The sequence below is a fragment of the Hylaeus volcanicus genome, chromosome 2, assembly GCF_026283585.1.
Source record: "Hylaeus volcanicus isolate JK05 chromosome 2, UHH_iyHylVolc1.0_haploid, whole genome shotgun sequence".
Taxonomy (NCBI): domain Eukaryota; kingdom Metazoa; phylum Arthropoda; class Insecta; order Hymenoptera; family Colletidae; genus Hylaeus; species Hylaeus volcanicus.
In genome coordinates, this window is record NC_071977.1 from 2,006,643 (window position 1) to 2,033,527 (window position 26,885).

The following is a 26,885-nucleotide window of genomic DNA, read 5'->3' on the forward strand; positions in this document are numbered from 1 at the left end:
TGGTTCACAGTTTTATGTACCATAGGGCGGCGTGTACCACCGGTGGTACGGAACGTGTTAATCGATCAGGAAGTATAAGACCTATGGAAAACGAAATCGGAATTTTAATTTATTAACGAACTTCCACAAAGGTAGCTGGCAGCTTCGCGCAGGCTAACTTCATTCGTCTTTTAATCGTTGTTGAACATTTTCATACCGTTCGGCCACCTCTGACCGCGCCCAATCGGACCCATGCACACCTGTGTGCACGTTTACGGTCGCGTGGCCTGTGTTTCCTTCCTTTGCTCGCTTTTTCCTCCGTGCTCTCCGGTCACTCGCGCTTTCACATGATCAATTGACCTCACCGCGGATGTATCAACGCGAATCCGTGTAGATTACACGGATCGGTTGCGCGCGTGTACGTACACACGATCCCACGTCGCATGCACGCCTCTGAAATACCGTGGGATCCGTTCTCCATTACACAAACTCATCGACCGGCGAACTTTGAAGCCGACAACCATGCACTCCGCCTAGCATCCACTTATCATTGATCTGAAACGGATTTAGGAGCCGACCTCTGGCTCTCAGACTGGCTAGACCGAGGCACTCGGACACTCAAAGGCATTCAGACACTAAGAGGCACTCAAAGGCACTCCGAAGATAATCGAGAATGTTTCGCCCTAGATTTTTAATTCGTTCGAAATTAAGATGTTCTCGCCAAATTAATTAGCTAGAATTTTGGACGCTGAGAGCAGGGAATGGCTTGCAGAGAAAGTAACGCGTACAGTTCGAAGCATTCGATGGCTTGGATCTGTTGAGTAGAGAAGAGTTCAGGGCCAACAAAATTTGACCTCTCAAGGTCACGACACGACTTCCACTCTTATACTCGTATTACACTCGTCCGATAGACCTTTCACTTTCTTTCGTAGAATGTAGAATCAGCGTCGCCCTGGAGTGACTTTGAGGGATCAATTTATTCAGGCTCCTGTGTACAAAGCATCGCAAAGTGTTAAGGTAAACAGTGGCCAACCAAAACATGGCAGAATATTCTCCCGTAAACAGTCGTTAAACACACAGCGGCCATTTCCTGTATACAGAGTGTCCCAATAACCGCGATACATAGAAAGAAGCGTTCGACGATGTTTCGACGCGACGATGGAAGTTGAATGACTCACGCTTACGTTGGTCTGTTCAGGTTGTGGTAACGGGAAGTACCTCAGCGTTAATCACAGCATCTTTAAGGTGGGAGTGGACCGGTGCAAGCGTTTCACGGATATCGCGCGTGAGAAGGAAAATGAGGTGAATATATCATTTTGAAGAAAACGCGAATCGAATCGCGCAGGAAACAGACTCTTACATCCGTATCCTGCTCTCTCGGTCTAATCGTAATTACTCGGCTTAATTGTATCCGGAGCGTTGTCTCCTCGGGATACCCTTTTCCTAGTTAGCTGGATGTCGTAACTCCCGATGTTAAAATTCACGTCAATGTAAATATGTAATGTAAACAAACAGAAAGTTCACAGTGTTTTACAGAGAGGATAAGGAAAGAGAAGATAATAGATGATCCGAAACGAATCCTGTCTAAGAAGCGTCTCTATAGTCTCTACTGACGTCCCTGGACTGTACTTTAACCACGGTTATTTATTTACAAGTACCGCGTCGTTGCCAGCGATGAATGGTTAAAGATTCCCTCGACGAAACCAGAGGTAACGAGACTCTGTCGTCTTGCAGGTGCTAATGTGCGACAATCTTGCCCTGCCGTTTCGAGATGAAAGTTTCGACGCGGTCCTTTCGATCGCTGTGGTGCACCACTTCGCCACGACGGAGAGGAGGGTTCACGCGCTGAAAGAACTCGCTCGGGTACTGCGAATCGGTGGCCGTTTAGTCATATCCGTATGGGCTATGGAACAAAGGCATAGAAAGGTAAAACAACGCCCGAGAGATTTTCCTATCAATTCCCATTGATATTTCAATGTATCAGGTTGTCCCAAAAGTTTCTTCTATTTCATTACTAAGTAATACATAGACAATATTTCGTGTCTACGATTCATTTTGCTCCGTTACTGTTACAACATCAACATCTAAGAAATTAGATTGTCTATTTATTGGGCTATCTGGAAAGTCCATGCCGATTTTTAGTGGGCGGTACAGGTCTGAATATGTCGGAATAGCTGAAAACAAATAACATGTGTACGCTTCTTAAAAGATGCAAAGATTGTGGAACAAAATGGTACATGTATAATTCAATAAATATGCATCGATATTCAAATACGCCTTTGAATTTTTCTTTTAAAAATAGGCATGAACTTTCCGGACAACCCAATATATAAACACTACCGCACAAAATAATTGAGTGCAAATTACGAAAGAAACTTTTCGGACAACCTAATACATGAACTTGATTCAGGAAGTCTTCCGGAGTAATTAAATTTCTATTTCTATTCTTATATTATCAAATGCATGATTATCAAAGGCATAGTCCCAGTTTGTTTACTTCTGAAACAGTAATGCTATCGGAGTATAGAATGAAATGATTCGAGAAGCCTTCCGCAGTAATTGTTTCCTATTTCCACTATTATTTATCAAAATTCCTCTCACGGTCTCAACCTGTATACATATAGCGACGATCTATATTAGCGACGCCAATGCTATTGCCTCTAACGAGTATAGAATGCTGCGCATAACGCTCGGAGCGTTCGAGACGCTCTCGGTTCCCGATTATTCCAAGGATTCGGCGACAGATGTTCGCTATTCGAGCCGGTTTAAAAATTCCGTCATCCGATACGATTGAATCGGAATGGTATTCGAGCGTGCCTATGAAATACGCCCACGCGAACATGACGACCAATCGATACGATTGTTTCGATGCACATAGTCCAGGTAAACCGTTCGAATGTATCGCCGGTATTCCGATCTTTTCTTTTTCAGGCTGAAGCCGTTGCCTAATGGATCTTTGAATCAACACCGGGAATAATTTCGCAATTTCCTTCTCGGTCACAATTTTTCTAAATACCGTCTTCGCGATTGTTAAACGCACGACCTTTGGTTTCTATTCGAGCCTTTCGATGTTTTGAGCGAAGTTAAACGACGCACAGTCAGAAAACAATATTTCTTTTGCTTCCAGTTCGAGTCTCAAGATGTTTTAGTGCCATGGCCCAAAGCGTATTGCGCGAACTCCGCGCTGGACAGGTCGAAACGCACCGGAGCGCCGAACCTCAACGACGTGCACTCTAATCAAAACGCTCAAAAGTACTTATCTTCCAAAAGGTACATCATCGATCGAATCCTCACGAGGAAGACCGACCGCTTAAAAATTTATTCGTATCCGTTTACCGATCCCTGAACGTAAAACTCGGTCGGAGATGTCTCTGCGCATTTAGTGCTCGCTCCCGTAATTTGTCGCAATTCTCCGATACGGAATTTCAACTTTATCTTGCGTTGTACGGGCGCACGGAGCCTTTTTCGGCCGAGTCTACGTTGCGAGTGGGAAATTGCCGTGGCGAAATTACGTTTCGACCCCCTCCGCGTCCTTGCTTCAACGCTCGCGAAAGCTTTCCGGAGCCATCGTGACTACGATAATTACGGCTAATGGCGTTCTTGCTTCAGGAACAGCCAACGAAAATGCAAAAGCAAGAGCTATTGGATCGACCCGATATTCAGCCCGTCGCCGTCTACCAGCAGCCTATCCAGCCCCAACGAGACCTGCTACAGCTTTTTTCGCCGCGCTTTGCAGGTAACAAAGACGGAATCCTGCGCTAATAAACAATTGGAATTATTTGTTCCATTTAATCGCGTTAAAGAGAACGTCGAGTCACGAGAATGTTTCCGATTTGCCTCTCGGAAAGCTTGTAACGTAAAGAAATGTCGCCGTCCAATTACGGCAACCTTGGGTGTCGCGCGCGTGGCCCATTCGCGTGCATCGGGACGAAATTACTTTTTCTTAACATCTCGGCGCGATAACGTGTCCCGCGATACGTACCTAAATCGTTGGGAAGCGTTATCGATTCCGTGTCGCGAACGTGGCAATGTTCCCGCCAAAAAGTAGGGTAACTGCTTGCGGAATGTGCTTCGAACGCAATGGAAGAGCGGTCCGCGACAGCGAGGACCCATTCGGGTCGGACTATCGCGGCCGATGTTTCTTTTTTAATAGACTTAACGATGGATTCTAGATGGAACGTGTGATGGACGGGAATTGACGGTTTTCAGAAACTAGCCGGAGGTAGACGTGGATCCGGAAGTCGGCCTTGGTTTCTTGAAAGCTGGCAGAGCGGCAGCGGGAAGAGTCGAAGGGACTACGAGCAAGACGAGCCTCCCGACGTGGACGAGCTGCCCATCGAGTTGCGCCGCGTCGAGAACGTGAACGTGACGCTGAACAAGCAGTCGGATTCGTTGAGCATCAAGTCAAAGAGCCTCGGCGACATCCTGGAGATCCAACGGGTGGACCTGGTGAGGTCCAGATCCAGCATCCCCGGTCTGTGTTCCGTGTTGACGTCCGAAACGAATTTGGACGGCGATTCCAGGACCTCATCGTCGATGAGTGGCTCGAAGCCACGGTTAGTCAAGCAGAAGTCTCACGTTGACGACGTCGGTTTGGAAAATCCTGATTACACTGCCATTCAAGATCTAACTAAGGACGTTCCAGACTTTCAAGTGCGTAGAATCAATCGTATACTGCGAAGCGTAACTGCACCGTTACCAATATTTTTCTATTTTTTTGTCTGCTCTTGTTCCCTAGATAACATCCAGTCACTGCTCGAAGCGAGGGAGCATCGTGAAACAGAGCTCGATGAACGAGGAGCTGATGTCCACGGAGAGGCTGGAGGAGAAGAAGAGGTTGCGACGGAACATAACGAAGCAGGCATCCCTAAACGAGGATCTGATCTACAAAGGAAACACGTTCGAAGCTCTCAGAGAGTCCCTCTACTCTGGCAACGCGACTAGAAGGTTTCAGCTGTTAAAAAGTGGCCTTACGAACAAGATTAGACAGTCGACGACAAACATCGAGGTGTCGGGGTTGTCGCTCAAGAACGGTTTCGTGAAGATCCTTCAGGGTTGGAAGTCGGTGGACAGCGATACGCCGGCATCGGACACGGCCAACGACGAGTCGTCGAAAACGAAAGCAAACGAGAAAAACCAGCCCGCGGCTACGCCGAAGAAGGAAGCGGAGGGCGTCGAGAGACGCCTGTCTCGAGAGGACGGTTCAGACTCGTCCAAGGACAGCAGTCTGCAGAGCGACACGAGCGTCGACTCCGAGGACAGTTTCGCGTCCGTGATCTACGTGCCAAAGCAGGACGCACCGCCTTTGGCGGATATTATACCGGTAGCCACTGGTTACCAGATAGGCAGCACGTCAGCTCCTCCTTCGCCGCGCGTTAAATATCCACCGGATATATCCAATGCGAGGCTCAAGCTCATTTCCATATCGCCCCTGCTCAAACAGTTCCCAGCTACGAGCAAGTCCTTGCCTCCGCCCAGTCCGCCTGGTTTGTCTCCTCGTACCCTCAATCCGATGTTCACGAGGCCGTTTTTTGCTTCCACAACCTCTGCCCCGCAACCGTTGCCCGAGGAAACGACGATTGTCGCAAAGAAAACGGACGTCTCGAACGGTAATAGTCAGTCACCGAATACAGACCTGCAGCCGAGCAGAAGGAACAGCGAGGTCGAGACGGTTCCCAGTAGAAATAGTTCCTTCGAAGGGAAGAAACCCAATCTGCAAGCCATACGCGCCTATCGGTCCATGTCGGAGACCGTCGACATCGAGGAGCCCAAGACCATCGAGGACACCGCTCCCCTGCTACCAACTACGGAGGAACCCTGCGAGATAGCGTCGCAAGAGAAGAGCCAGGAGATCGCGAAGGAGGAGGACAGCCGTAAAGCCAGGTTGAATCAGATAAAGGAGCTGTTGAAACAGAAACCAGGTTTCGCGACGCGAACAAAGCCATCCTTTCCCCTGGTTAGGCGCGCCTCGACCACGGCCAGCGGTCGTTTGGAGACCGTTACGAAAGTTCTGCCGCGGTTGCTCTCCCTGGAGTTATTCAATCCCGAAACGGACGACTTGGACAGCGATTCCAGCGGAGTGTCCTCGCCTGAGTCGGTGGGCTCGGTGATCAGCGTGATCTCCGATGAAAGGTACGTAGAATAAACCTGTATGAAATTAATATAGAGTATATATATACAACTCACAACATCTTCGTGAATTACAGGTACATAAAAAAGGAGAGCACCAAGTCCGAGGGCACCGAGTCAGAAGTGTTGGACAGTTCTGCGGAGAACGTGTCGGATCCCAGCGACACGACCGCGGATGAGTCGTCGGGGTACGTGGCAGACTCTAAAGAAGAAGATACCAAAGGGGACAGCACTTCGTCTCAGTCTTCGAGGCTCATAGAGGCGGTAGCCACCGTCGCCAGCTCCTTGGAGGACGCCGTGGAGACAGCCATCCAGAAAACGCAAAGTCGATCGCACTCGTCTCAACCGACGCAACAGACCGTCGAAACGTCGCTCACCGGTGAAAGCAAACTCAGAACTAAGCACTCAGGTTTGATCGACAGCTACCAGTTGCCCGAAGTAGAGGACACCTGGAGCGAGGAGTGCCGCAAGCATTTGATAGACGTCACCGAGAAGCTCAGCGAGAATCTGATGCAAGACACCGATCAGTACGGTCGGAAACTCGAGAACCAGGTGGACAGAAGCACTCAGATCCTGTATGACACGTTGTCAACGACGAGAGGAGACCTGGACAAGCGCGGTACGATGCCGTACGAAATCAACCTAGCCAGGTCCGTGAAGCCTAGTAAATACAACGACATGTCTAACACGATCGCTTGGCTGAGCAGCAATAGCAACGGTTTCACAGAGAGCACCGAGAAGATAGGCTCGGATGTCGGCAATCTGAACGAGTTCGAAGACAAGATGCACCGAAGCACGTCCGAGGACATAATGGACTTCGTGATGGTCTCGAACACCGGCGAGTTCATGAACGAAAGGGAGAACGCTTCGTTGGATAAGCATCCTTCCAAGCCAGCGTATCTCAGGGCGGCGAACTCAATGGAATCGAGCGACATCGGCGATTCCATCGACAATACGATCAGCCTCAGCGACGGTAGCCACGCGGAGTCGACGGGGAGGCTCTGCAGCAGCATGGTGTCCCTTCTGTCGTCCAACAACACGGAGTACCCGAAATCGTACGCGGAGAAACGCAGACTCCAGATACAAAGGCGATCCGCCTCCGAGGAAACGCCATCCAGGTACCCAGACAACAGCAAACGCAGCACCGATTGCCTGGTTACCACCACGAGAAGCAACGACACCCTGAGCGCGTCCTCGTCCCAGGAGTCCTTGCCGTCGGACCGCGGCGGCGGTGCGATCACATACCATCAGTACTATCACGTGTTCAGGGAGGGCGAGCTGGACCAACTGATCAACAAATACGTGGAGAACTTGCACATTATCTCGTCCTACTACGACCACGCGAGCTGGTGCATCGTCGCGGAGAAGGTGCAGGTCTGGACTATATGACTCGAGGCCTGTGCTCGAGTCATGCGCACAATCCTCTGCGCGTCGGTTTCTCAAGCGTCGCGCTCGTTGCGCTACCGCGCCGTCAGGCGGATCACTTATCGGGGAAGTTAATCAGTTCGTAAAGCTTTACTCGAGAACGTCGTTTCGCGTGAAACCAGCCATCTTTTTTTTAGCAACATATTGGTCTTGGCTGAGATTTCGATACGTTGCAGTCTTTCGTTAGTCTTGACCCAACGCATTAAATACAGAGATCTGGGATTCTTGGATCCTCTCGGGGTTTACAGGTAGTCTAGCTATCTTAACGAGTCCTTCGAACGAAGAAACGTCGCGTTAAAAGATGATGTTTTTAAGTTAACTCCTCAGCCAAACTCGAAATGTTGCTCCAAGATGTGTCGCTTGTTTCGCGTGGAACGACTCTGTAGCGTTATCCTTGCGGATTACGCGCGGTACCTACGCGGTTTCTTTGCGTTTAGTCTATCGAAAGCAGATGGATCATCCTGGATTTTCTCTCGTTCTTTTTCTAGAGGCAAACACACCAAGAACTAGAGATGGATAAAATTTGATGAGACCTTTGCTCGTGTCTACCAGGTACCGCGTAAACCGAGGAGGAACGCTACGTCTCGCAACTATCTAAGATCTCTAGCGTATAAAATCGTATATCCATGACGTAATATATCGGTGCATTGTGTTGAGTTGCAAACAATATCTAATATCATTCGCTGTGTACCAAAAGAAAGGGGGCGTGAACGCGAGGCGTGAAAAGGGATTAGGGGGTAGGTTAAACGAAGAGGAAGGCGACGTGTAAATATGTAAAATAAAACCGTTTCCGACGTAAGCGCACAGATCGGCAAACAAAGGTATTCATCGATAAGCGACACTTGATAGAATAGAGATTTGTATCGTTCGTCTAAGCGCTTGACCAAAAAATGTTTCTTCGTTCACTTGTTTAATCCGTTCGTCTTTGATTGACCCCCGTTGGAAATCCATTCTAGCCTCGAACGGTGATACGTAGTCTTAGTTTAAGCGTTAGGTCCGTGGTTCCTAATCTTTTTCATCGCTGAACACCTGTTACGATCACTAAATCCCCTTTCCCATTCCTGAAACTGTAACACGTTCCAACTATCCGTAAGGTAAAATATCTTCTGTGCACTATGTTCGCGGACTATTCGGATACATTCGGTTTCGCTCACTTATCGGCTAAAAGCTGGGGCTATTTCATAAAATTTTGCAGGCTTCGAACGTTTCAACACTCGACGAATGTCGTCCGAGTACTTAACGTACCCGTAAAGTATTCGAATCCAAAAAATTGTTGGTATAGTCCCAGGTCCAATTCAGTTCCGGATCGATAGGTCGACGCTTTTCCTTTCTTCGCGTAAATACAAAAGAAAACGAGTCGCCACGAGACACTGTACCATTAGAATGTACGATAAACGATCGTGTTCTCTCGTGGGGACTCGTCGTTTCCTTATTATCAACGGTGCGCGCGGCAGGGGCGACGGGAACTTTCTTTTTACCGTGTATATAAATAAAACGATTGATTCTCGTAGATAATTTCCAAGTGTAACGATGCTTCGGTAGCGTTTGTTCGAGAAATCGAGGAACCGCGATTAGAATATAAGACGCGTGGAACTGCTGTTCCAAAGTAGCGGATGTTATTGCGTTATTACTATTCGAGAGATTCGGGGGAAAAAACGAGAACGGGAAAGCTGACGACACTGTTCCGTAAGGACGTATGGTTCTTTTCAAGAGAAAGCATAAAAAAATGTAGCTATGGTTTCACGCATTTACGACATATCAATATATTCGTTTGTTTACTTCTTTTCGCTAGTATTTTTGAAAGCGAAGGGGAACAGGCAGACAGTGTTCGCGACAGCTTCGTGGAAGAGAGGCTCCGCCAGCGACCCTGAATTACCGAACGAAACGTAATTCGCAAAGGACCAAAGTAAATAGAGTACGTCCGTAAATTCATGGGCGTCGCAAACGAATGTTCAATCTCGTATAAAGAGGGGCGCAGGAAAGTCGAGATCGTCGCAAAACGCTCGTAATACCGCAATAACTATCGGACCATTCGACAACAAGAGTATACCACAAACAGCAGAACGGGGATTAACCCTTTATTTAGACGAAGAGATGCGGGCAAAAGCGAGTCAAGTAATTCCTTAACGAGATATCCGAAGCTTTCTATGTTCACGATCGAGACACGTACGTTGACAAAATTTTCACCGGGTAGATTATGCACGATGAACGATTGAGAGACAATTAAGAGAAATAAAGGGTTAACGTAACGGCCGGACTCCTGTATCCATTACACGTTAAAACGGTACTGACTGCGACAAAACCTAGTTAAAAGAAGCAAAAAAAAGAAAAATGAAAATAATAATAATTATAATAATAATAATAATAAAAATAGTAGTAGTTCGCGAAGTTGACTCAAATATCAAACCAACTTACACAAGTGTTAACGTAGAACATAGTGAAATACAATCGCGCACGTACGAAAAGGATTGATATCTCTCCAAAGATGGAAAAAAAATAATGTCACGGATCCCAGTGATATTATACTTCATATGTTACAAACGAGCGTACTTTGCTACACTTTTTTTGTAAATATCTTACTGAGAATACAAAACCAATATACTATACATACATACATACATACATATACCGGCAATCTATCACAATTTCGTGAACGTTCGAACATGTTGTCTTGTTTTTAAGAATACGTTACGTTGATTGCGTAAGGATGAATTCGTTACTTTCTACAAATACTTTGAGTCAAATAAGCCTAATAAATTTGTCGCTCGCCCACAATTCTACGAACGTCCACGATCAAACTGATTTTTTCGACCAGTCCTCTGACGCGTTCTTTTTTGTTCTTGTTCGATATAATACCCGTCACGCAAGCATTCTATATACGATTACTATACATATACTACCCGCGTACAGAAACGGTTCGCGAAAACAGTTGTAAAAAGAAAAATATACGTACACGAGACGGAGATCGCCGTAATAAAATTATTATAGTAGTTACTATAGATCAGGCATGTGCGAATCCGTGGTTCGACCCAACCAATTGTTATACGATTACTTTATTTCTGAATCTAGCATCGTAGTCTAACGACAGTGATATAGTCTTCCTCGATACGATTGTTTTAACCCACTTCGACGCGATATAAAACCATTGATTTGCATCGTTATGCTCGATCGGGATACATTCGCACATACCTACCGTAGGTAAATCGATTTAAGGTTTCCTATTCGTAACTCCGCAAGCAAATTAAGAAACGAACAAAAAATAATAACGAAGAAAGCTGTCAGATTCGAACGCTGCGTCTAATGTAGGCTGTGCTTGACACAGCCTTGTATATACAGGGTGTCCCAAAAATGTTGGAAGTCGTTGAAAGGGATGGTTCGGGAGGTGATTTGAAATAACTTTTTCCTTAGCGAAAATGTTGTCCGAGGCTTGGTTGAGGAGATATTAATGGAAAACACTGACCAATCAGAGCGCGAGTATGCCGGTGTGGCGTAGGCTACTCGCTAGGCGGCTTCGCTCATACGCTACCGCGGCCGCTCCACCGGCATACTCGCGTTCTGATTGGTCGGGGTTTTTCGTTAATATCTCCTTCAATAACCCTCGGACAATATTTTCGCTAAGGAAAAAGTTGTTTCAAATCACCTCCCGAACCACCCCTTTCAAGATGTTACAACATTTTTCGAACACCCTTATATTGACAATATTGTCAATGGAGGCTCATGAAATGGTGTACTATACAGGGTGTCCCAAAAATGTTGTAACACCTTGAAAAGGGTGATTCGGGGAGTGATTTGAAACAACTTTTTCCTTAGCGAAAATGTTGTCCGAGGCTTCGGTAAGAAGATATTAAGAAAAAACCCCGACCAATCAGAGCGCGAGTATGCCGATGTAGCGCTCGTGGTAGCGTATGAACGCAACCGCTTAGTGCGTAGCTTACGCTCCATCCGCATACTCGCGCTCTGATTGGTCGGGGTTTTCCGTTAATATCTCCTTCAATAACCCTCGGACAACATTTTCGCTAAGGAAAAAGTTGTTTCAAATCACCTCCCGAACCACCCCTTTCAACGACTTCCAACATTTTTGGAACACCCTGTATATGTACGTTGCGTGTGTGTATAGTGACCTATCTTCATACATGCATGCGAGTATGTACGGTACACGTAAGAACAAATGCATACAAACGTACATAATGCACACACACGCACACACACACACAGACACAGACACCGTGTATAAGGTCTAATAATCCCACACCTATATAGCGAATATTTATGAAGAAAAAAAAGAATTGTCCTTCGCGCATATTTATTCCCCCTACATCCAATGAGAAGCATAATAATTATCGCGGTAATAACACGAGGTTCGATGTTGCGTACGACTTTCTATTATATCGTAGAATACCGCACGTCATAGCAAATGCATCAGGTTCGTTCTGCAAACTTTGCGCGGGAACTCTGGGAAATCAATTTCATTTGGATGACGTTGACTGTTAAACTTTTAGCGCTGTCAATTTTAAATTCATAGTCTCTCTAGAATTTACCTGACACTTCCTCAATCGCGACTCTCGTTTACGATTTTTCTTTCGAACCAAGTACCGAGTATTTAAAAACATACCTTCGATGTTACGATAAGTACCAAGTAAAAATTTCCAGAGCGACTCTGATAAATATGCGTATAAAATTGTATTTGGAGAGAACGATAACCATAGAAACGGTGCTATTTAAGAAACATCGGCGACTTTAGGTACCATCGAAGAAACACAGTTGTAAACGTACTCGAAGCAGACTATTTCCGATTCTGTTCCTTCGCGATCGTTAATTTCCGTTCGACTGCACAAATATCAGGGTAAAAAAAAACTATTTGTTTACGTGAACAATTTGCGAACGAACGAACATAAAGGCGTGGATAGAAACTAACCGAAAAGAATTCTTCATTCTTCCGCACGATTTAATGTAACATCGCTTGCGAGTGTAGTATTTTTCCCGCCAAAAAAGTTACCAGGTCGTTGATCGACCAACATCGCAAACTCGTATAAATTCGTTTTACTACAAGCGAGACAAATCCATCCCCGATATCATAAAATTGGTAACACTTTTATTTCGCGTAGTGTTTATTACCATCATCTATACTATCAATTACGATTACTATCCAATAAATTTCAGTACTTCGTGTGACTAGCGGAGTATCGAACACGCGCGAATTTTCAAACGCGTTTAATTCTAAGTAAACACGACGAGGGGGCGCTACAAGATATCTCCTCGATATAAAGATTCTAGCTTGGGGTACGTTGTGCTTGGGCGGTACCTCTGAGATGTTTAAAAGATATTGACAATATATATACATGTGATTGACAGAAGGTCCCATCACAGTTTTGTAAACTACATCGTATTTCTATAGGATTTACCATTCGAGGAACGGAGGAATTACGAAAGGGCACGCGATAGTGATTTCAGTGTGTAGCAAACAGAAGCACGTGATCAGGTTACGATAGAGATGTTCGAACACGGATGTACGAGAACCCATTCGGAATCGAACGTCCTTACGGCAGATAAAAGAAATGAGAATGATAAACCAGCACTTTTAACAGTAACTTCGTTGATACTCTCTAAATATAATTAAGATAGAATAGTGGTTTATCGTACACTGGTTTGCTATATCGTAACAAACGATTTCTAGAAATATGTATCGGTTACTTCGGACTTTCGCGTGCGCTTCTCGTTTTCTTCGTTCCTCTGCTTTAGTATTATCGTAAAAGAACAAACGTTTTCCTTTATTTTCTTTTGGTTACTTTTGTCTTCACTTTCCCTATATATATATATATATCTCTCTCTCTCTCGATAATACCGTACTAGAGAGTTCTGTGCATAGATACGTTTATTGAAACTTTCTATAACGATACCGAATTATCGATTCAGTGCACTACGATCAATTAATTGAACCGTTCGTATTCATTTTCAACGTCTACTAGGCCATGTTTCAAACCAGACCAGACTTCTATTTTATACCTGTATTTCACGGTCAGGATATTAGAATGATTATCCACTGCGCATTATTATGTATATGTACATTTTGTTTAATAGAGATAATATTTCATATTTCTCGCGGAATTATTTATTTCTCCCAATCAAGAATATCACTTTCCTTTTTCTTTCCCTATAAATTCCATGGCCTTAACAAACCCTTCGCATTCTCTTTCTTTGATATTTTAATTAATATCTAATATTAGGTAAGTAATATTTTCTAATTCCTTTTTGTCAGTTATTTTTTTAACCATATAATTTTTTTTATCTTTAGTGGCGTCATCTGACGACAAAACGTCCAAGTTTCTAGTCAAAATAGTTTCCACTATTACGACTAGATGGCGCCATACACTATTATTGTCGTCGCCATCTAGTGTTGGAGAGGCCGACCTAATTTGCGGAGTTCGGTTAGCGCCTCTATCGGGAAAACACTCAAGTTTGTCCTCAATAGTTCCTTTTTTTACTGTTACATGGCGCCATTTACACGGTTTCTTTTTTACCGACCTGTCGATATATTACCATCATGTCGGTAAAACAGTATGTAGATACCGCCATCTAGCAGTAAAAAAAGGAACTATCGAGGACAAACTTGAGCGTTTTCCCGATAGAGGGGCTGACCAAACTCCGCAAATTAGTTCGACCTCTTCACCGCTAGATGTTTATTCACTTGAACAAAAATGGCGGGAAACCACATGAGAAACCATGATAGTTTAAAAGTTTAAAAAAGAAGACTAATATTTAATAAAATGCAATGACAAGATACACTTTATTTTAAAATTTGTCCATTGCATTTTAATCGGTAGCCCTCTCGATACGTAGTACGTAGTAGGTATAAGCGTAAGATTCAATAAGTAATTCGGCGTGTTCTTTACTAATTTTTTTTACGTGAAAAAATGTTGCTCCATTGTTATAAAAAAAGTAACATACGGTAATGTAAAAATAATACTTAATAAATAATTCGGGCAACATAGATGCCTTTCTTCTCGAAGAATTGTTTTAACTAACACTTTTATATATTACAGATTGTACATCTAAATGAATGAATTCAAGTGCAAACGCTACACTAAAGTATCCATACCTCTAACTAAAGCTGTAGAGCGTATAAAATCATATATGCTTACAAAGTCAATGCTTTTTTTTTTACATACTTTATACATCTTTCAACATTACGCATTTTTATTCGCGTCGTAAATTTTCGAGTCTAGCTTGTAAATCTGCATCTGCATCCGCGAGGTTACCACCGTCATCGGTTCCTGCAGCAGCTGCAACTGGCTGTTTCGTACCAGATACAGTTAACGAGCCGGATGCTTGTGGTAGACCAGACAGCTGATCCGTCAATTGTAAACCTAGTTCATCCAGAACTTGCGATACAATGGCGTCGCTGCGCAAAATACATGTGATTAAAATAAGCAATTTCAGGTTCAGTTTTAAGATGGCAATTATGTTTAGCCTGTAATTACCTCTCTTCTTCGTCAGCCTCGTCTTCCATTGCATCATCTATCGCATCATTCATAATTTCTTCTTTCATATCCATTATTTCTGATTGTTTCTCAAAATCTTGCAATATTTTTTGTATTTGGGGAAGATTCAATTGTCTGTAAAACGAGTAACGTTCGTGTATATTAAACAAAAGAAAAGCTTAATATCAAAAACTAATTTTAAATAAAAGGACATATTCTCACTTATTCATATTCTGCATTGCTCTTGTGACTCCTTTCATTGCTTGAGCCATCGTATTTTGTGAACGTAATGTTTGAATCTTTAAAGAGACTGCTTGGATATTTGCTTTCATTAGCATGAATTTCTTTACGTAACGTCTAGTCCTCACAAGATCTTTAGCCATGATTTTCACAGCATCCTATCGAATGATTGATGATAAGTATGTGTCAAACGAAGTAAACTATATTATATTACCATTTGCCCATCCTTGGCAAGTTTCTTTATATCCATGATAATCTTCTTTTCCTGCTGTTCCATTCTCATTTTCTCTCTATCAAGATCTCTCATTGCCTTGTTTAAAGCTCTCTGATTCTTCCTGAGCATTTCCTCAGGAGTAACCCGCTTTCCAAATAACCACTCCATGATTGCGAGTGAAAGTGTCTACTTACTGCTATTACTATAAACAAAGAAATTGTCATGAAAACATTTATAAACGATGAGTGTTTGATTATATATCAAAGAAATTACGTGTGTTCAAGGAAATACAATTTGCATTCAAAAAATATATTTGCAATCTGAATCAAATTTACGAACGTTTGTTACAACGAATACACGTATGGTCATGTAAATTAATTACCTGACTTATCGAAACGTTATCTTCCTTCGAAATTTGACTTTTGTTAGGTTAGAATTTTGATATTGAGTACAGTCTGATTCAATCTGATTACTCGGGAACTGACAAGTCGATGAGTCACAACTGGTCACAAGCTTGAGATCATGTACTATATGAACAACTATAAACCATAAACGATATTTCTACATTTTAAATATTCTTAAAATTAGGAAATAAATGGTAGAGGAAATCGTATCATTGAATTATCTGCGCAGTTTTCAATCGCTGTATACTATTTAGAAACAATATTATAGAAACAGAAAAAGACAAATAAAGATGTAAACTTCCTACGTTAGATTACAATTTATGTATATATATACATACAGTTAACTATAGTTGATGTCAATTATTTGACAGATATGATCCAAGCTTTATTTACATCACAACTTTCGCAATTTTCCCCACTTTCGTACTAAGCTCGCATAAAAAATAATTATAATTGAAAATGTAACGAATTACATTTGACATGCCTATGAAAAATATTTATTGACAAGTTCGTTTATCTATTTCGTCGTGACAAGCGAAACCTAATTTTTTATACAAACACTTCGTGCAAAGAATTTGCGTATAGTTAACAATGGTTGACAACTTCAATTTGCACCATGTCAAAAAATAGGAGATTTCATTGTTATACTAATCAGGTTTATTGTTAATGAATAAAGTGTATGTACACAGCCGGTGTTCTAATAGAACGCGTGTGCTCTTAGGTAACAGAGTTCTCGGAGTTGTTGACACTCGTTTAATAAAAATTATTATTGTTAAAATACGTATATATCTGTTAAAAAAATGAAAACTGCGTTGATGGTGGCTGAAAAGCCGTCTCTGGCAGCTTCGCTGGCCAATATTTTAAGTAATGGTCGATGCACTTCCAGAAAAGGTAGGTTATATTTTCGTGAAACTCAATATTAACTTTATGTACGCAATATATTGTTTTAACTTGAAAAGCGAGGATTAAATACAAGGCGATGTTTAATGTATATTTCAGGGTTAAATGGAGCTTCTTCTGTGCATGAATGGATAGGTCAATTCAGATCTGAAACGGTGAATTATAAAATGACAGCAGTTTGCGGTCATGTCATGACCCTGGATTTTATAGGAAAATATAACAATTGGGATAAAGTCGACCCTGTAAGTACAAAATACTTCTGTTATTTCCAATCATATTTTAACAGGCACGAATAATCACCATTATTTCTTATTGTGTTTAAGGTAGAATTATTTTCGTGCCCAACCGAAAAGAAAGAAGGAGTTCCTAAACTAAGAATCCCTTACTTCCTTGCCAAAGAAGGGGCTCATTGTGATTACTTAATATTATGGCTAGATTGTGACAAAGAGGGTGAAAATATTTGTTTTGAAGTTATAAATGCAGTGCAGCAAGGCATGAGTAGGAAATTGAGTCCAAATGTAAGTTTTTCAATGTCCTTTTAATATATAATCTCTCTTAAAATTAATTTTATGAATTTTACATCTGTCATAGGATATTTGGCGAGCCCGATTTTCTGCTATCACAGAGAAGGATATTAAATCTGCATTGGCAAATTTAGTGAAACCCAATGAAAATGAAGCTAAAAGCGTGGATGCCCGACAAGAGCTGGATTTACGAATTGGCTGTGCCTTTACAAGGTTTCAGACAAAATTTTTTCAGGTACAACCACCATAAAATTATCCTGACTTGTTACAAAATACTTAACATGTACTTTTTTCCACTAGGGAAAATACGGGGATTTGGATGTGACCCTTATTTCTTATGGTCCATGCCAAACACCGACTCTAGGTTTTTGCATTCAGAGGCACGACGAAATTCAAACATTCAAGCCAGACACGTATTGGGTTATACAGGTATGGTCTATCTATAATAACATAGCTATGTCTTTGTATTCAGTAGAGTATAATTCTTCTAAAATAACTCAAATATACAGTATAAACAAGGAAATAAACTCATACATTCAAGGTTACAATTAAATCTAACGATGGTCAAGATATTGTTTTAAGTTGGAGCCGCGTACGGTCTTTTGACAAAGAAGTAGCAAACATGTTCCTAAGCCATATCAAAGAATACGACCAGGCGACGTGAGTATCATATAGTATAAATGTATTACCATCGTCAGCGCGATTATGAAATACTTATCGTATTAAATGATATAGGATTTTGAGCGTCGAAAGCACAGAAAAAACAAAGTCACGACCTATAGCACTGAATACCGTAGAATTGATGAAGGTAGCGAGTTCAGGTTTAGGAATGGGTCCGCATCACGCTATGCAAATTGCGGAACGTCTCTATACGCAGGGATATATAAGTTATCCTCGAACCGAAACAACGTTATACCCGGAGAATTTTGATTTACAGTGAGTTGAATGAAACTCGTTAATTTCAACTTTTCAGAATTTAAGCATGCACGAATAACTTTATATTTAGTGCAGCGTTGAAGCAACAGCAAAACAGTTCCGATTGGGGAGACCATGTTCGTAAAATATTAGCGACAGGTATAAATAGACCAAAGAAAGGTCATAACGTGGGTGACCATCCTCCTATTACTCCAATGAACCACGCCACACGAAACGAACTCGATGGCGATTCGTGGCGCTTGTACGATTACATCACACGACATTTTATCGCTACCGTAAGTATTGCTAATTTAGTGGAATCCAAGTTCCTTTGAATTCCTAAAAACTGAAATAATTTGTACGTTGCAGTTGGCTCAAGATTGTAAATATTTGAGTACGACAGCCAAGTTCGAGATAGGAATGGAAGTTTTTACTGTGAATGGTCATACTTTATTGGACCCCGGATACACTAGCATTCTTACGTGGCAGACACTCGGAAGCAACGATACGTTGCCTAGATTCGTGCCTGGTGATAGGGTCAATATACAAGAGGTTGTTAAGATATAAAATTAGTTTTGATTACTCGAAGAACGAAAACATTAATCTTCGATTATTTACTCACGTAATTTTTGATAGACAAAGCTGCTCGAATGTTACACGCAACCCCCAGATTATTTAACAGAAGCGGAACTGATATCTCTCATGGAGAAACACGGTATCGGTACGGACGCTTCTATTCCGGTACATATAAATAATATATGTACGCGAAATTATGTGAACGTATCAGCTGGAAGAAAATTAGTTCCTACATCGTTAGGAATCGTGTTGATTCACGGTTATCAAAAGGTATACGCGCAAAAGTAATTAATATGCGCGGATAATGAATTAATTATACGTTAATTGTCGATTAATATCAGATAGATCCCGAGCTAATCTTACCAACGATGAGGTCTGCAGTGGAGGAACAGCTGAATTTGATATCTTTGGGTCGAGCAGATTACCATGCCGTACTGCAACACACGGTAGAAATTTTCAAACAAAAGTTTCATTATTTCGTCGAAAGTATAGAAGCTATGGACCAATTGTTCGAAGTTTCATTTTCTCCTCTGTCCGCGTCGGGAAAATCGTACTCCAGGTGTGGAAAATGTCGACGCTACATGAAGTACATACAAACAAAACCATCAAGGATGCATTGCGCGCATTGCAACGAAACTTATAAGCTCCCGCAAAATGGCAACATCCGAATTTACAAGGAATTAAAATGCCCATTGGATGATTTCGAGTTGCTCTCGTGGTCCACGGGAGCACGGGGGAAAAGTTACACGTTCTGTCCATATTGCTACAACAATCTGCCATTTAGGTTATTATTATCTTCTTATAACATATAGAAGGGTTAATCCTGGTTAATATATTATCAAGCTAAACTCTTCCACGATGAATTGCAGAGACATGAAGAAAGGAATGAGTGGTTGTAATTCGTGCACGCATCCAACCTGTCCTCATGGTATGAATTCGAACGGTATATCGAGTTGTCTGGAATGCGATTCGGGCATACTTGTGCTCGATCCTTCAGCTGCGCCTAAATGGAAGCTTGGCTGCAATCGTTGCGATGTTATTATTCATTTGTTCGAAAATGCTCACAAAGTGGTAGTCGACACGGAAGTATGCGACTGTGGAGCGCAGTTGGTGACTGTTGAATATAAACAGGTAAAGCAATTCATTTTAAATTGCTTCTCTGCAACGTTAATATACAAAGTGAATTTTTGTTTAATTGCAGGAGAAGACCAAGCTTCCTAACGAGGCGACAGAGATGACTGGTTGCGTTTTTTGCACAGCAGCTTTCTCGCCTCTCGTGGAGAAGCATCGTGCAGTTGCCTCGAAACCGGTTGCGACTCGTAGTCGCGGTCACACGAAAGGTCGCAGTCGTGGTAAACCTCGCCCTTCGAAGGATAAGATGGCTCAATTAGCGGCATATTTTGTATAACGACAATTTGTAAATGAAGCCCTGTATATGTAATCATTCTCCGATAACACAGCGACGCGCTCGTCGGAACGACTTCATAATCTCGAAAATAAATTTAGATATATGCAAGTACATGTCCTTGACACGCTCGACTTAAAAGGACAAAGTATTAAGAGTAATAAATATTTTAGTCTCTTTTCTAAATGCTCTCTATAATTCGCCTTGCCTGATACGAACATTTTTCGAGTTTAAAATAATATCCAGATATCTAATACTTCGCTTTTATTGCGTTTACGAGGGAACTAACGATCAGCGCCATCGGTGGCGAAGCGCTCAAGTTTGTAGAGAAATAGTAGAAGGAGTCTTCCACTAGATGTGAAACTAGTAATTAAGTTCTACGGGGTGACATCTAGCGGTGAAAAACAAAATTACTTGTTTACAACTTGGACGTTCTATGGTAGATGGCGCCACATTTTTATTATAATAATTTTTTTAACAATAGAGCAGTTGTGGGTTAAAAATCAAGTTTTAAGTTTTACGAAAGGAATACCTCGAAGGAAAAATCCACGAATGTCCATCACTGATTCGCGCTAGTGGTGGGGAGCGGCACGAGCGCGAGCGAGAGAAGGGGCGAATCAGTGCGCAGCGACTCACGTAGCCGCGCGGCTGTCAGTCGGTAAACGTCTTCCGTGGTGCGCGCATCCCTGACTCGCGTCGTGAGACGAGTGCGCGCGCGTGTATGTTCGTTTGAGCTTCGACGAGCTTTGCAAGCTCCCCGCACGTCGCGTTATCCTTCGTACACGGCAGAAAGCCCGAAGCCAACTGTCTTCTCGCTGGTCGAGGGGACAACGGTCCCGATGCGCTACTGATACGATGCTGTGAAGTGTCAAAAACGTGTCCTGGGCGCGGCGACTCCGGCGGAAGGAAAAAGCTATCAAGCTGGCCGGCATGTGCACGCAGTCCTCCCGCGGCACTGCTGCTGCTCTTGTCATCCTGGCGATGTTCCTCTGCCGGATTTGCTCCGCCGAGAAGCAACCGGGATCCTCGAGGGGACCCGTCTTGGAAACCTGCAACATCACCGCCGATGGACGCGAGTTCACCTGTCGCGGGGCTGGATTCCTCTCCATCCTCGAGCCCCTCGATGCCGGCGTACTTCCATCCACTGTCAATCTCACCAAACTGTAAGTACACCTCAATGACAATCAACGTCGACGATCACGGTTTTCAGAGAAACGATAAATTTATAGAACGCCTAGTCGCTAGCTATTTGTTTACGCGGTACAAGATCGCGACAGTTAACGAAGTAACTTCTGTGAAAAATTTAGATCGTATTTTCTTTCGTGAACGATGTCGTTATCACCTTGCCATGTTTAGAGTACTAATTATTAAGTGGACTGGAATATAATGTCGTTTCTGAAAATCTCGATACTTATTCATCATCAGATCACTGATTTTTATCGATCTTGAATTGAACATTTGCACACTATATGACATAGGGCTGGCAGATTGATAATTGGTTAAAAATAGATACTTGTTCAGAATGAATTTGCTTGAATTTAATGTAACAGAAAATTATTACTTTTCGGTCCCCCTAATATAATAAAGTTGATATCGGTGCATTCAAACTACATAATTTATTAAACATAGACACGAGGGATTATATTAACGAAACGAATCGTCGACGACTGAATTACGGTCGAAATGAAGTATGCTCGCGTTACGCGTTGATTATATATCGCGCAGAATATCAGAATTCAGATTATATCGTCTCGCGAAGTCTTTAGTAACGCTTTCGGATGCATCGAGTTAATGATGGACGCTCGGGCATCCCTCGCTTTCTCTTTCGTGCAAGTGTTTAATGCCGCTAACGCGTTACTCTCGTTGCTTCCGTGCATCGTCTGTCATTACGTCCACGAAATCGTACCGTGTAATGTCTCCATCGTACGAATCGTACTCGTTATTCGTTACAACGTGTAATCAATCGTAGGTGGCTACACGTTACCGACTCCGTTGATCGTGCGTCAAAAACGACACCCTAATATTTTGCTAATCGACAACTGCCGCGAACAGTTAATCGAACTTAGTCGAACGGTTAAGGTCGTTAAGGTCAAGAAGAATATTGGCATAACGGCTACGCCGTTTACTTGGATAACACGTGAATTATAATGATTATAATGATTATGATTATGGATTGTGGAATATGAATTAGATAAATTTTTAGAGGTTATGACGTTCCTATGACGACTGGAATGACGATGTTTGTAGTTACAGTAAGGACATAGGTACGATAACGACAGTGATTACAATCGTGATCACGTCCTGCATATTTGCATGTAAAATACGTAATGGACAGTTTAGTGATATATCGGTAAGCATCGAGACGACGAGCGATAGTTTCGTAGCTACGTGCAAACGGAAACGTGTGCGCTCCAGCTCGCGCGGCGTGACACGCCGGACTTGCCTCGGCGCATACTACTACCGCGCGAGTTTATTTCCGTTTGATCATCGCAACGCGTTTCTTAAAGTCTCATCGGTGTTAGAACGCGTTTCAAATCTCGAATCGCTCGTGCTCTCGAATGCTTCGGAAGCTGAAAACTTTTCTTACCGTAAGTATATCGATACTTCAACGCAACTTATCGTTCTATTCCCAATTTCAAATGAAACTTTAACGTTTCCAATCTACGCGCATCGCGCGACTCGAACGTCCGTTTACAATTTTTTTTTTTTTTTTTTTTTTTTTAATTTTATTGTTGTTTGAGTAGACATCGGGACGTTTGTCAACGAAAACACGAACTGGAAAGCTTCGGATGTAAAAATAGAGAGGACCCGCGGCGACTTTGATGTCTCCTAACGATTATACCGGGGGGAACAACCGTTTACACGTATCATTTTAAATTTGTCGTTCCGCCCGGCGATTTTAGAGCGGAGGCCTACCCGAGGCTGAACGTAACGCGACGTGAACGTAAATCGTGATACGGAGACGCGTTTACAAGGAGCGACGTAAATTGAAATTACGATAAAACCGGTGTTACGACTCCGTCGAACGTGCTCGGAGCTAAAATTGAGTGGGGAAAATATAACTATAAGGAAAGCGACGCGAGGCGATAAAACGTCCGTTTTACAAGGTGGCCCGTAAATTAAACTACGATAAAATCCGTTGGAGTATACACGGGGTGGACCGATTATTAGTGTCGTAAATGTCGACAGAGAAACGACTTCGTCTAAGAATAGAGATTGGGATGTTGGGATGTTAGTTAATTTTTTTGTGATTTTTATGCGGATATGATGGATTTTTCAATCATTCATATGGACAAGTTTTAAGTAATTTCTTAAAGAAAGTTGAAGGATAACTTGATAGAACAATGATACGTTATAAGTACATACAGGGTGTCCCAAAAGTCGGGGAGGAGCCGGAAATGGGGCGTAGCTGAGACGATTCTGAACAACAATTTCCTTTGGAAAAATGTCGGATGGGGCTTCGTTAAGGAGATATTAAGAGAAAACCCCGACCAATCAGAGCGTAGGCTACGCGCTAGGCGGCCGCGCTCATACGCTACCGCGGCCGCTCGAACGGTCTACGCGCGCTCTGATTGGTCGACGTTTTCCGTTAATATCTCCTCAACGAAGCCTCGGACAACATTTTCGCTAAGGAAATTGTTGTTCAGAATCGTCTCAGCTACCCCCCCCCCCCCCATTTCCGGCACCTCCCCGACTTTTGGGACACCCTGTATACTTGATAACAAGGGGTCAAATAAGAGCACGATTAGAAGGGTGAGACAATGGTTCAGTGGTTAATGTGCTCGTCTTCCACGCCAGGGGTCCGAGTTCTAATCCCGTTGGGGTGACACGAGATTTTTTCAAAAAATCTCTTGTATTTGTATCTCTAGTTTGATTTAATTTATCCGGAAGAGGATTTCACCCATCTCTACAAATGGTATTAATTAACACAATATATAATTAGTAACTATATACGATGGTGATGACCATAATGCGGATCGTTCGAAAACGTGCAAAATGCAAAGAATGTAAAAAAGATTGAAAGTAAAGTTCACGTTATAATATTTGCGGAATAAAATAAATTCATGCATTTATGAGAAATTTGAATGCACAAGAACCTACGAAATGCAAACTGCAAATGCAAAATGCAAAGAATATAAAAAGGATTGAAATTAAATTTCACGTTATAATATTTTCAAAATAAAATAAATTCCTACTTAGGTTCAATTTTTCTCGGCACGTTCGCGAAGATTTTATTTTGCATAAAGATCCGCAGTCTAGCGATGACTGTATACTAATAATGCCTATCGTTACTACGATAGTTCAGCTTCTTCGATCGAATAAGTTATTCCACGTTCGTTTCGTATCGTTATCCATCGTTTCGGAGGTGTGTGCCCATCTCTGTCGCCCGGTGACGGATAATTCCAAGAATAATGGAACTCGATTCGCGCGTCATGCAACGAGGAAGATCTTCCGAAGGCAAAAGGTATGAAGCATAATCCGTAAAAGTACGGTGACGCCGCGACCTACATACCTGGAGGCTGATCCTTCTCCACACGAAGACAGTCGATATTTTATAGAACGCCATTTAGTATCAAGGAAACAACGGAATTTACGTAGAGAGTTTTGCTTCCCCTCGAAGCACCTTCGGAGATTCCTTTAGATTCCTATACGTTCCCATCAAACCTTGGGACAAAACTTACCTGTAAGCATTATATTAGGTCGTTCCAAAAGTTTCTTTCGCTTTATTAACAATTAATACATGCACGATAGTTTATGTTTTATGTTACATTACTGAATTGGGCACGATTCGTTTTGCTCCGTTATTGTTGCAACACGAATATCTATGAAATTAGATCGTCTATTTATAGAAACACGACCACAGAAAATAATCGAGTTGCAACTCGCGAAAGATACTTTCGGGACAACCTAATGCAATAATGTATAGCGCGTAGCAGATTTTGCAAAAAAAATCGTAACTCTTATTTCTCTCGTAAATTACAATCACGTGTGTCGCATTTAAAGCGATATCAACGATGTGTTGCATTGTAGGTATTTTTTAATTCGATACGTCAAAGGTGAAAGGGTAACGCGGCCGTCGCCGTCGCGCCAAAAAGCCTAATCGCACGGAAAACTGATAACCATGAGCGAATGGTGAAACACGGAGGGAGGCCTCGCGTAACAACGATCGATTATGCATCGCGTGAAAGCGTCCTCTTCGAAGCGTTATGAAATTAACCGTGTCCGTGACGGTACGTGATTCTTCACCGTTAAGCAGTCGGCGTGCTAGTATATCGAGTACTTGGAATACTATTCGCGAGTAATTGGAACGCTATCGACCATTTCATTGCTGAATTAATCGGAAGACGAACCGCCTCATGCTCCAAAAATATACAAGAAAATTCCACGTTGAGGTTAATAGATTTCCCCGTAAACGGTGAATTTTGATGCTGAATATGAAAATTTTTGTACAATCTCCAAATGAGCAGTTAATCACGCTTGTGAGAAAAATAAACCACGAGGCTTTAAGCGTCGTCGTTGCACCGTTACGACGTTCAAAATATTTATAGAAAACCGCGGCAGGCTGGAAAGGAACGCGGGTGGCAACACGAGCCGAAAGCTTTCATTCATCCTTTCCTCCTCCGACCGTAAACCTTTCTCGTCGATTGCTCCAACCTGTCGTCGCTATTGCCTCTAATTAATCCTACTATTCCACCAGCGCGTTTCTATGATACTTAGTCCTTCTCCGCTAAACCGTTGATCAGTTACTGGAATTGCGCTGGTATCGGTTTCATCGAGTTCTCGTTCGAGCGCGGTTCGTTCGATGGCTAACCTTATGTAAATATTGATACGTGGAAATACCTACATAAACCTACGTAAACGTTGCTAAAAAAGAAGCTCGTGTTACAAGCTCTTCCCACTCGATTCCCGAACGGCTCGACTGACATCTTTGATACTTAATTTACTCCGTAAAAGTGTAATTTATAATTTTGTTCGTCGCATACGGTATACGTGTTAATTGAAAAATTGAATACGCGTTTAAGGCCCTCTTATATGGAATCTTTAACGAGTTCCAGACTCGAGCGATTTAATTTTAATCCATTCAAGATAATTTACAAACACGTAACCGCGGTAGTAAAGAGGTCGAAGGAAGAGAATCGCCGAAAATGGCGAGTATTAATTCGATAAAATCGACCAGTAACGAAATAACGAGTGCTGGGAGTCCTTGACGAACCCGCTGTGATCGTTCAAGGATTCAAATTTTAATTAGCAAGTAATTCAGCGTTTCCGTGCGTCGCGGTTGTAGATGGAGCGTATGTAGGATTGGAAAAGAAATGCTGCGACGTCTGATTATGAATGGGAGTAACTACTAATGGCAACTGGGAGACGCACAGTAGTATCGGCGCGTGCTTCCTCAGACCACGTTAGATATCGAGCGTTTCTTGAGATGTTCTCTTTTATGGAGAAGAATGTACGAGTGGAACGAGTTGAACAAATTATCGAACGTACTTTGAAACGTGTTTAATATATTCTCAAAGTTAAACAAAAATTAAGAAAATTTATCTCTGTGACAAAAGAATCACAAAGGATGGTTAATATCTGGTATCTGAATATGGTTTCCACTCGTTAGATATTTAATAACTAGACTGCGGATCTTTATGCATTTATAGGAAATTTGAATGCGCAAGAACCTACAAAATGCAAACTGCGAATGCA

At 42.5% G+C, this 26,885-nt stretch overlaps 3 protein-coding genes across 7 annotated transcripts in view; 2 read left to right on the top strand and 1 right to left on the bottom strand.

Annotated features, from left to right (window-relative positions):
- LOC128872953 (uncharacterized) overlaps positions 1 to 13,626 on the top strand; it is a 38,171-nt gene extending 24,545 nt beyond the window's left edge. For 2 of the 4 annotated variants that reach the window (XM_054116157.1, XM_054116158.1), the window contains exons 3-9: positions 1,178 to 1,281; positions 1,714 to 1,905; positions 3,107 to 3,249; positions 3,589 to 3,715; positions 4,189 to 4,632; positions 4,718 to 6,111; positions 6,186 to 13,626. In XM_054116157.1, the coding sequence (XP_053972132.1) occupies positions 1,178 to 1,281; positions 1,714 to 1,905; positions 3,107 to 3,249; positions 3,589 to 3,715; positions 4,189 to 4,632; positions 4,718 to 6,111; positions 6,186 to 7,497 (3,716 nt within the window). In that variant the 3' untranslated portion in view covers positions 7,498 to 13,626. Of the gene's footprint in view, positions 1 to 1,177; positions 1,282 to 1,526; positions 1,634 to 1,713; positions 1,906 to 3,106; positions 3,250 to 3,588; positions 3,716 to 4,188; positions 4,633 to 4,717; positions 6,112 to 6,185 lie in introns of those variants that run through there. The other 2 variants (XM_054116159.1, XM_054116160.1) reach the window with 2 other exon arrangements.
- Positions 13,627 to 14,403: 777 nt separating this feature from the next.
- Positions 14,404 to 16,346, bottom strand: LOC128873008 (charged multivesicular body protein 2a). Its single transcript, XM_054116267.1, has 6 exons — positions 16,208 to 16,346; positions 15,848 to 16,004; positions 15,466 to 15,667; positions 15,234 to 15,409; positions 15,012 to 15,146; positions 14,404 to 14,932 (listed from the first exon to the last, which is right to left on the bottom strand). The coding sequence occupies exons 3-6, from the start codon at positions 15,631 to 15,633 to the stop codon at positions 14,728 to 14,730; spliced, it is 684 nt and encodes a 227-aa protein (XP_053972242.1). The 5' UTR covers positions 15,634 to 15,667; positions 15,848 to 16,004; positions 16,208 to 16,346; the 3' UTR covers positions 14,404 to 14,727.
- A 273-nt stretch (positions 16,347 to 16,619) lies between these two features.
- LOC128873007 (DNA topoisomerase 3-beta-1) lies at positions 16,620 to 20,375 on the top strand. Of its 2 annotated transcripts, XM_054116265.1 has the most exons (13): positions 16,620 to 16,760; positions 16,869 to 17,011; positions 17,093 to 17,287; positions 17,361 to 17,528; positions 17,594 to 17,722; positions 17,835 to 17,953; positions 18,029 to 18,229; positions 18,300 to 18,504; positions 18,578 to 18,760; positions 18,845 to 19,054; positions 19,126 to 19,568; positions 19,654 to 19,915; positions 19,986 to 20,375. In XM_054116265.1, exons 1-13 carry the CDS (start codon positions 16,670 to 16,672, stop codon positions 20,190 to 20,192), a joined length of 2,556 nt encoding a protein of 851 aa, XP_053972240.1. In that variant the 5' UTR covers positions 16,620 to 16,669; the 3' UTR covers positions 20,193 to 20,375. The 2 variants fall into 2 exon arrangements, with proteins under 2 accessions (XP_053972240.1, XP_053972241.1); XM_054116266.1 differs by lacking the exon at positions 16,620 to 16,760 and having other exon boundaries at positions 16,871 to 17,011; positions 17,097 to 17,287.
- The last annotated feature ends 6,510 nt before the right edge of the window (positions 20,376 to 26,885 follow it).

Coding starts and splice junctions, on each gene's coding strand:
- LOC128873007 (XM_054116265.1), top strand. CDS start 16,670: ATGAAAACTGCGTTGATGGTGGCTGAAAAGCCGTCTCTGGCAGCTTCG. Junction 17,288..17,360: donor GTAGGAAATTGAGTCCAAAT/GTAAGTTTTTCA, acceptor CATCTGTCATAG/GATATTTGGCGAGCCCGATT. Junction 19,916..19,985: donor TGACTGTTGAATATAAACAG/GTAAAGCAATTC, acceptor GTTTAATTGCAG/GAGAAGACCAAGCTTCCTAA.
- LOC128873008 (XM_054116267.1), bottom strand. CDS start 15,633: ATGGAGTGGTTATTTGGAAAGCGGGTTACTCCTGAGGAAATGCTCAGG. Junction 15,410..15,465: donor TTGCCAAGGATGGGCAAATG/GTAATATAATAT, acceptor ATCATTCGATAG/GATGCTGTGAAAATCATGGC. Junction 15,147..15,233: donor GCAATGCAGAATATGAATAA/GTGAGAATATGT, acceptor CTCGTTTTACAG/ACAATTGAATCTTCCCCAAA.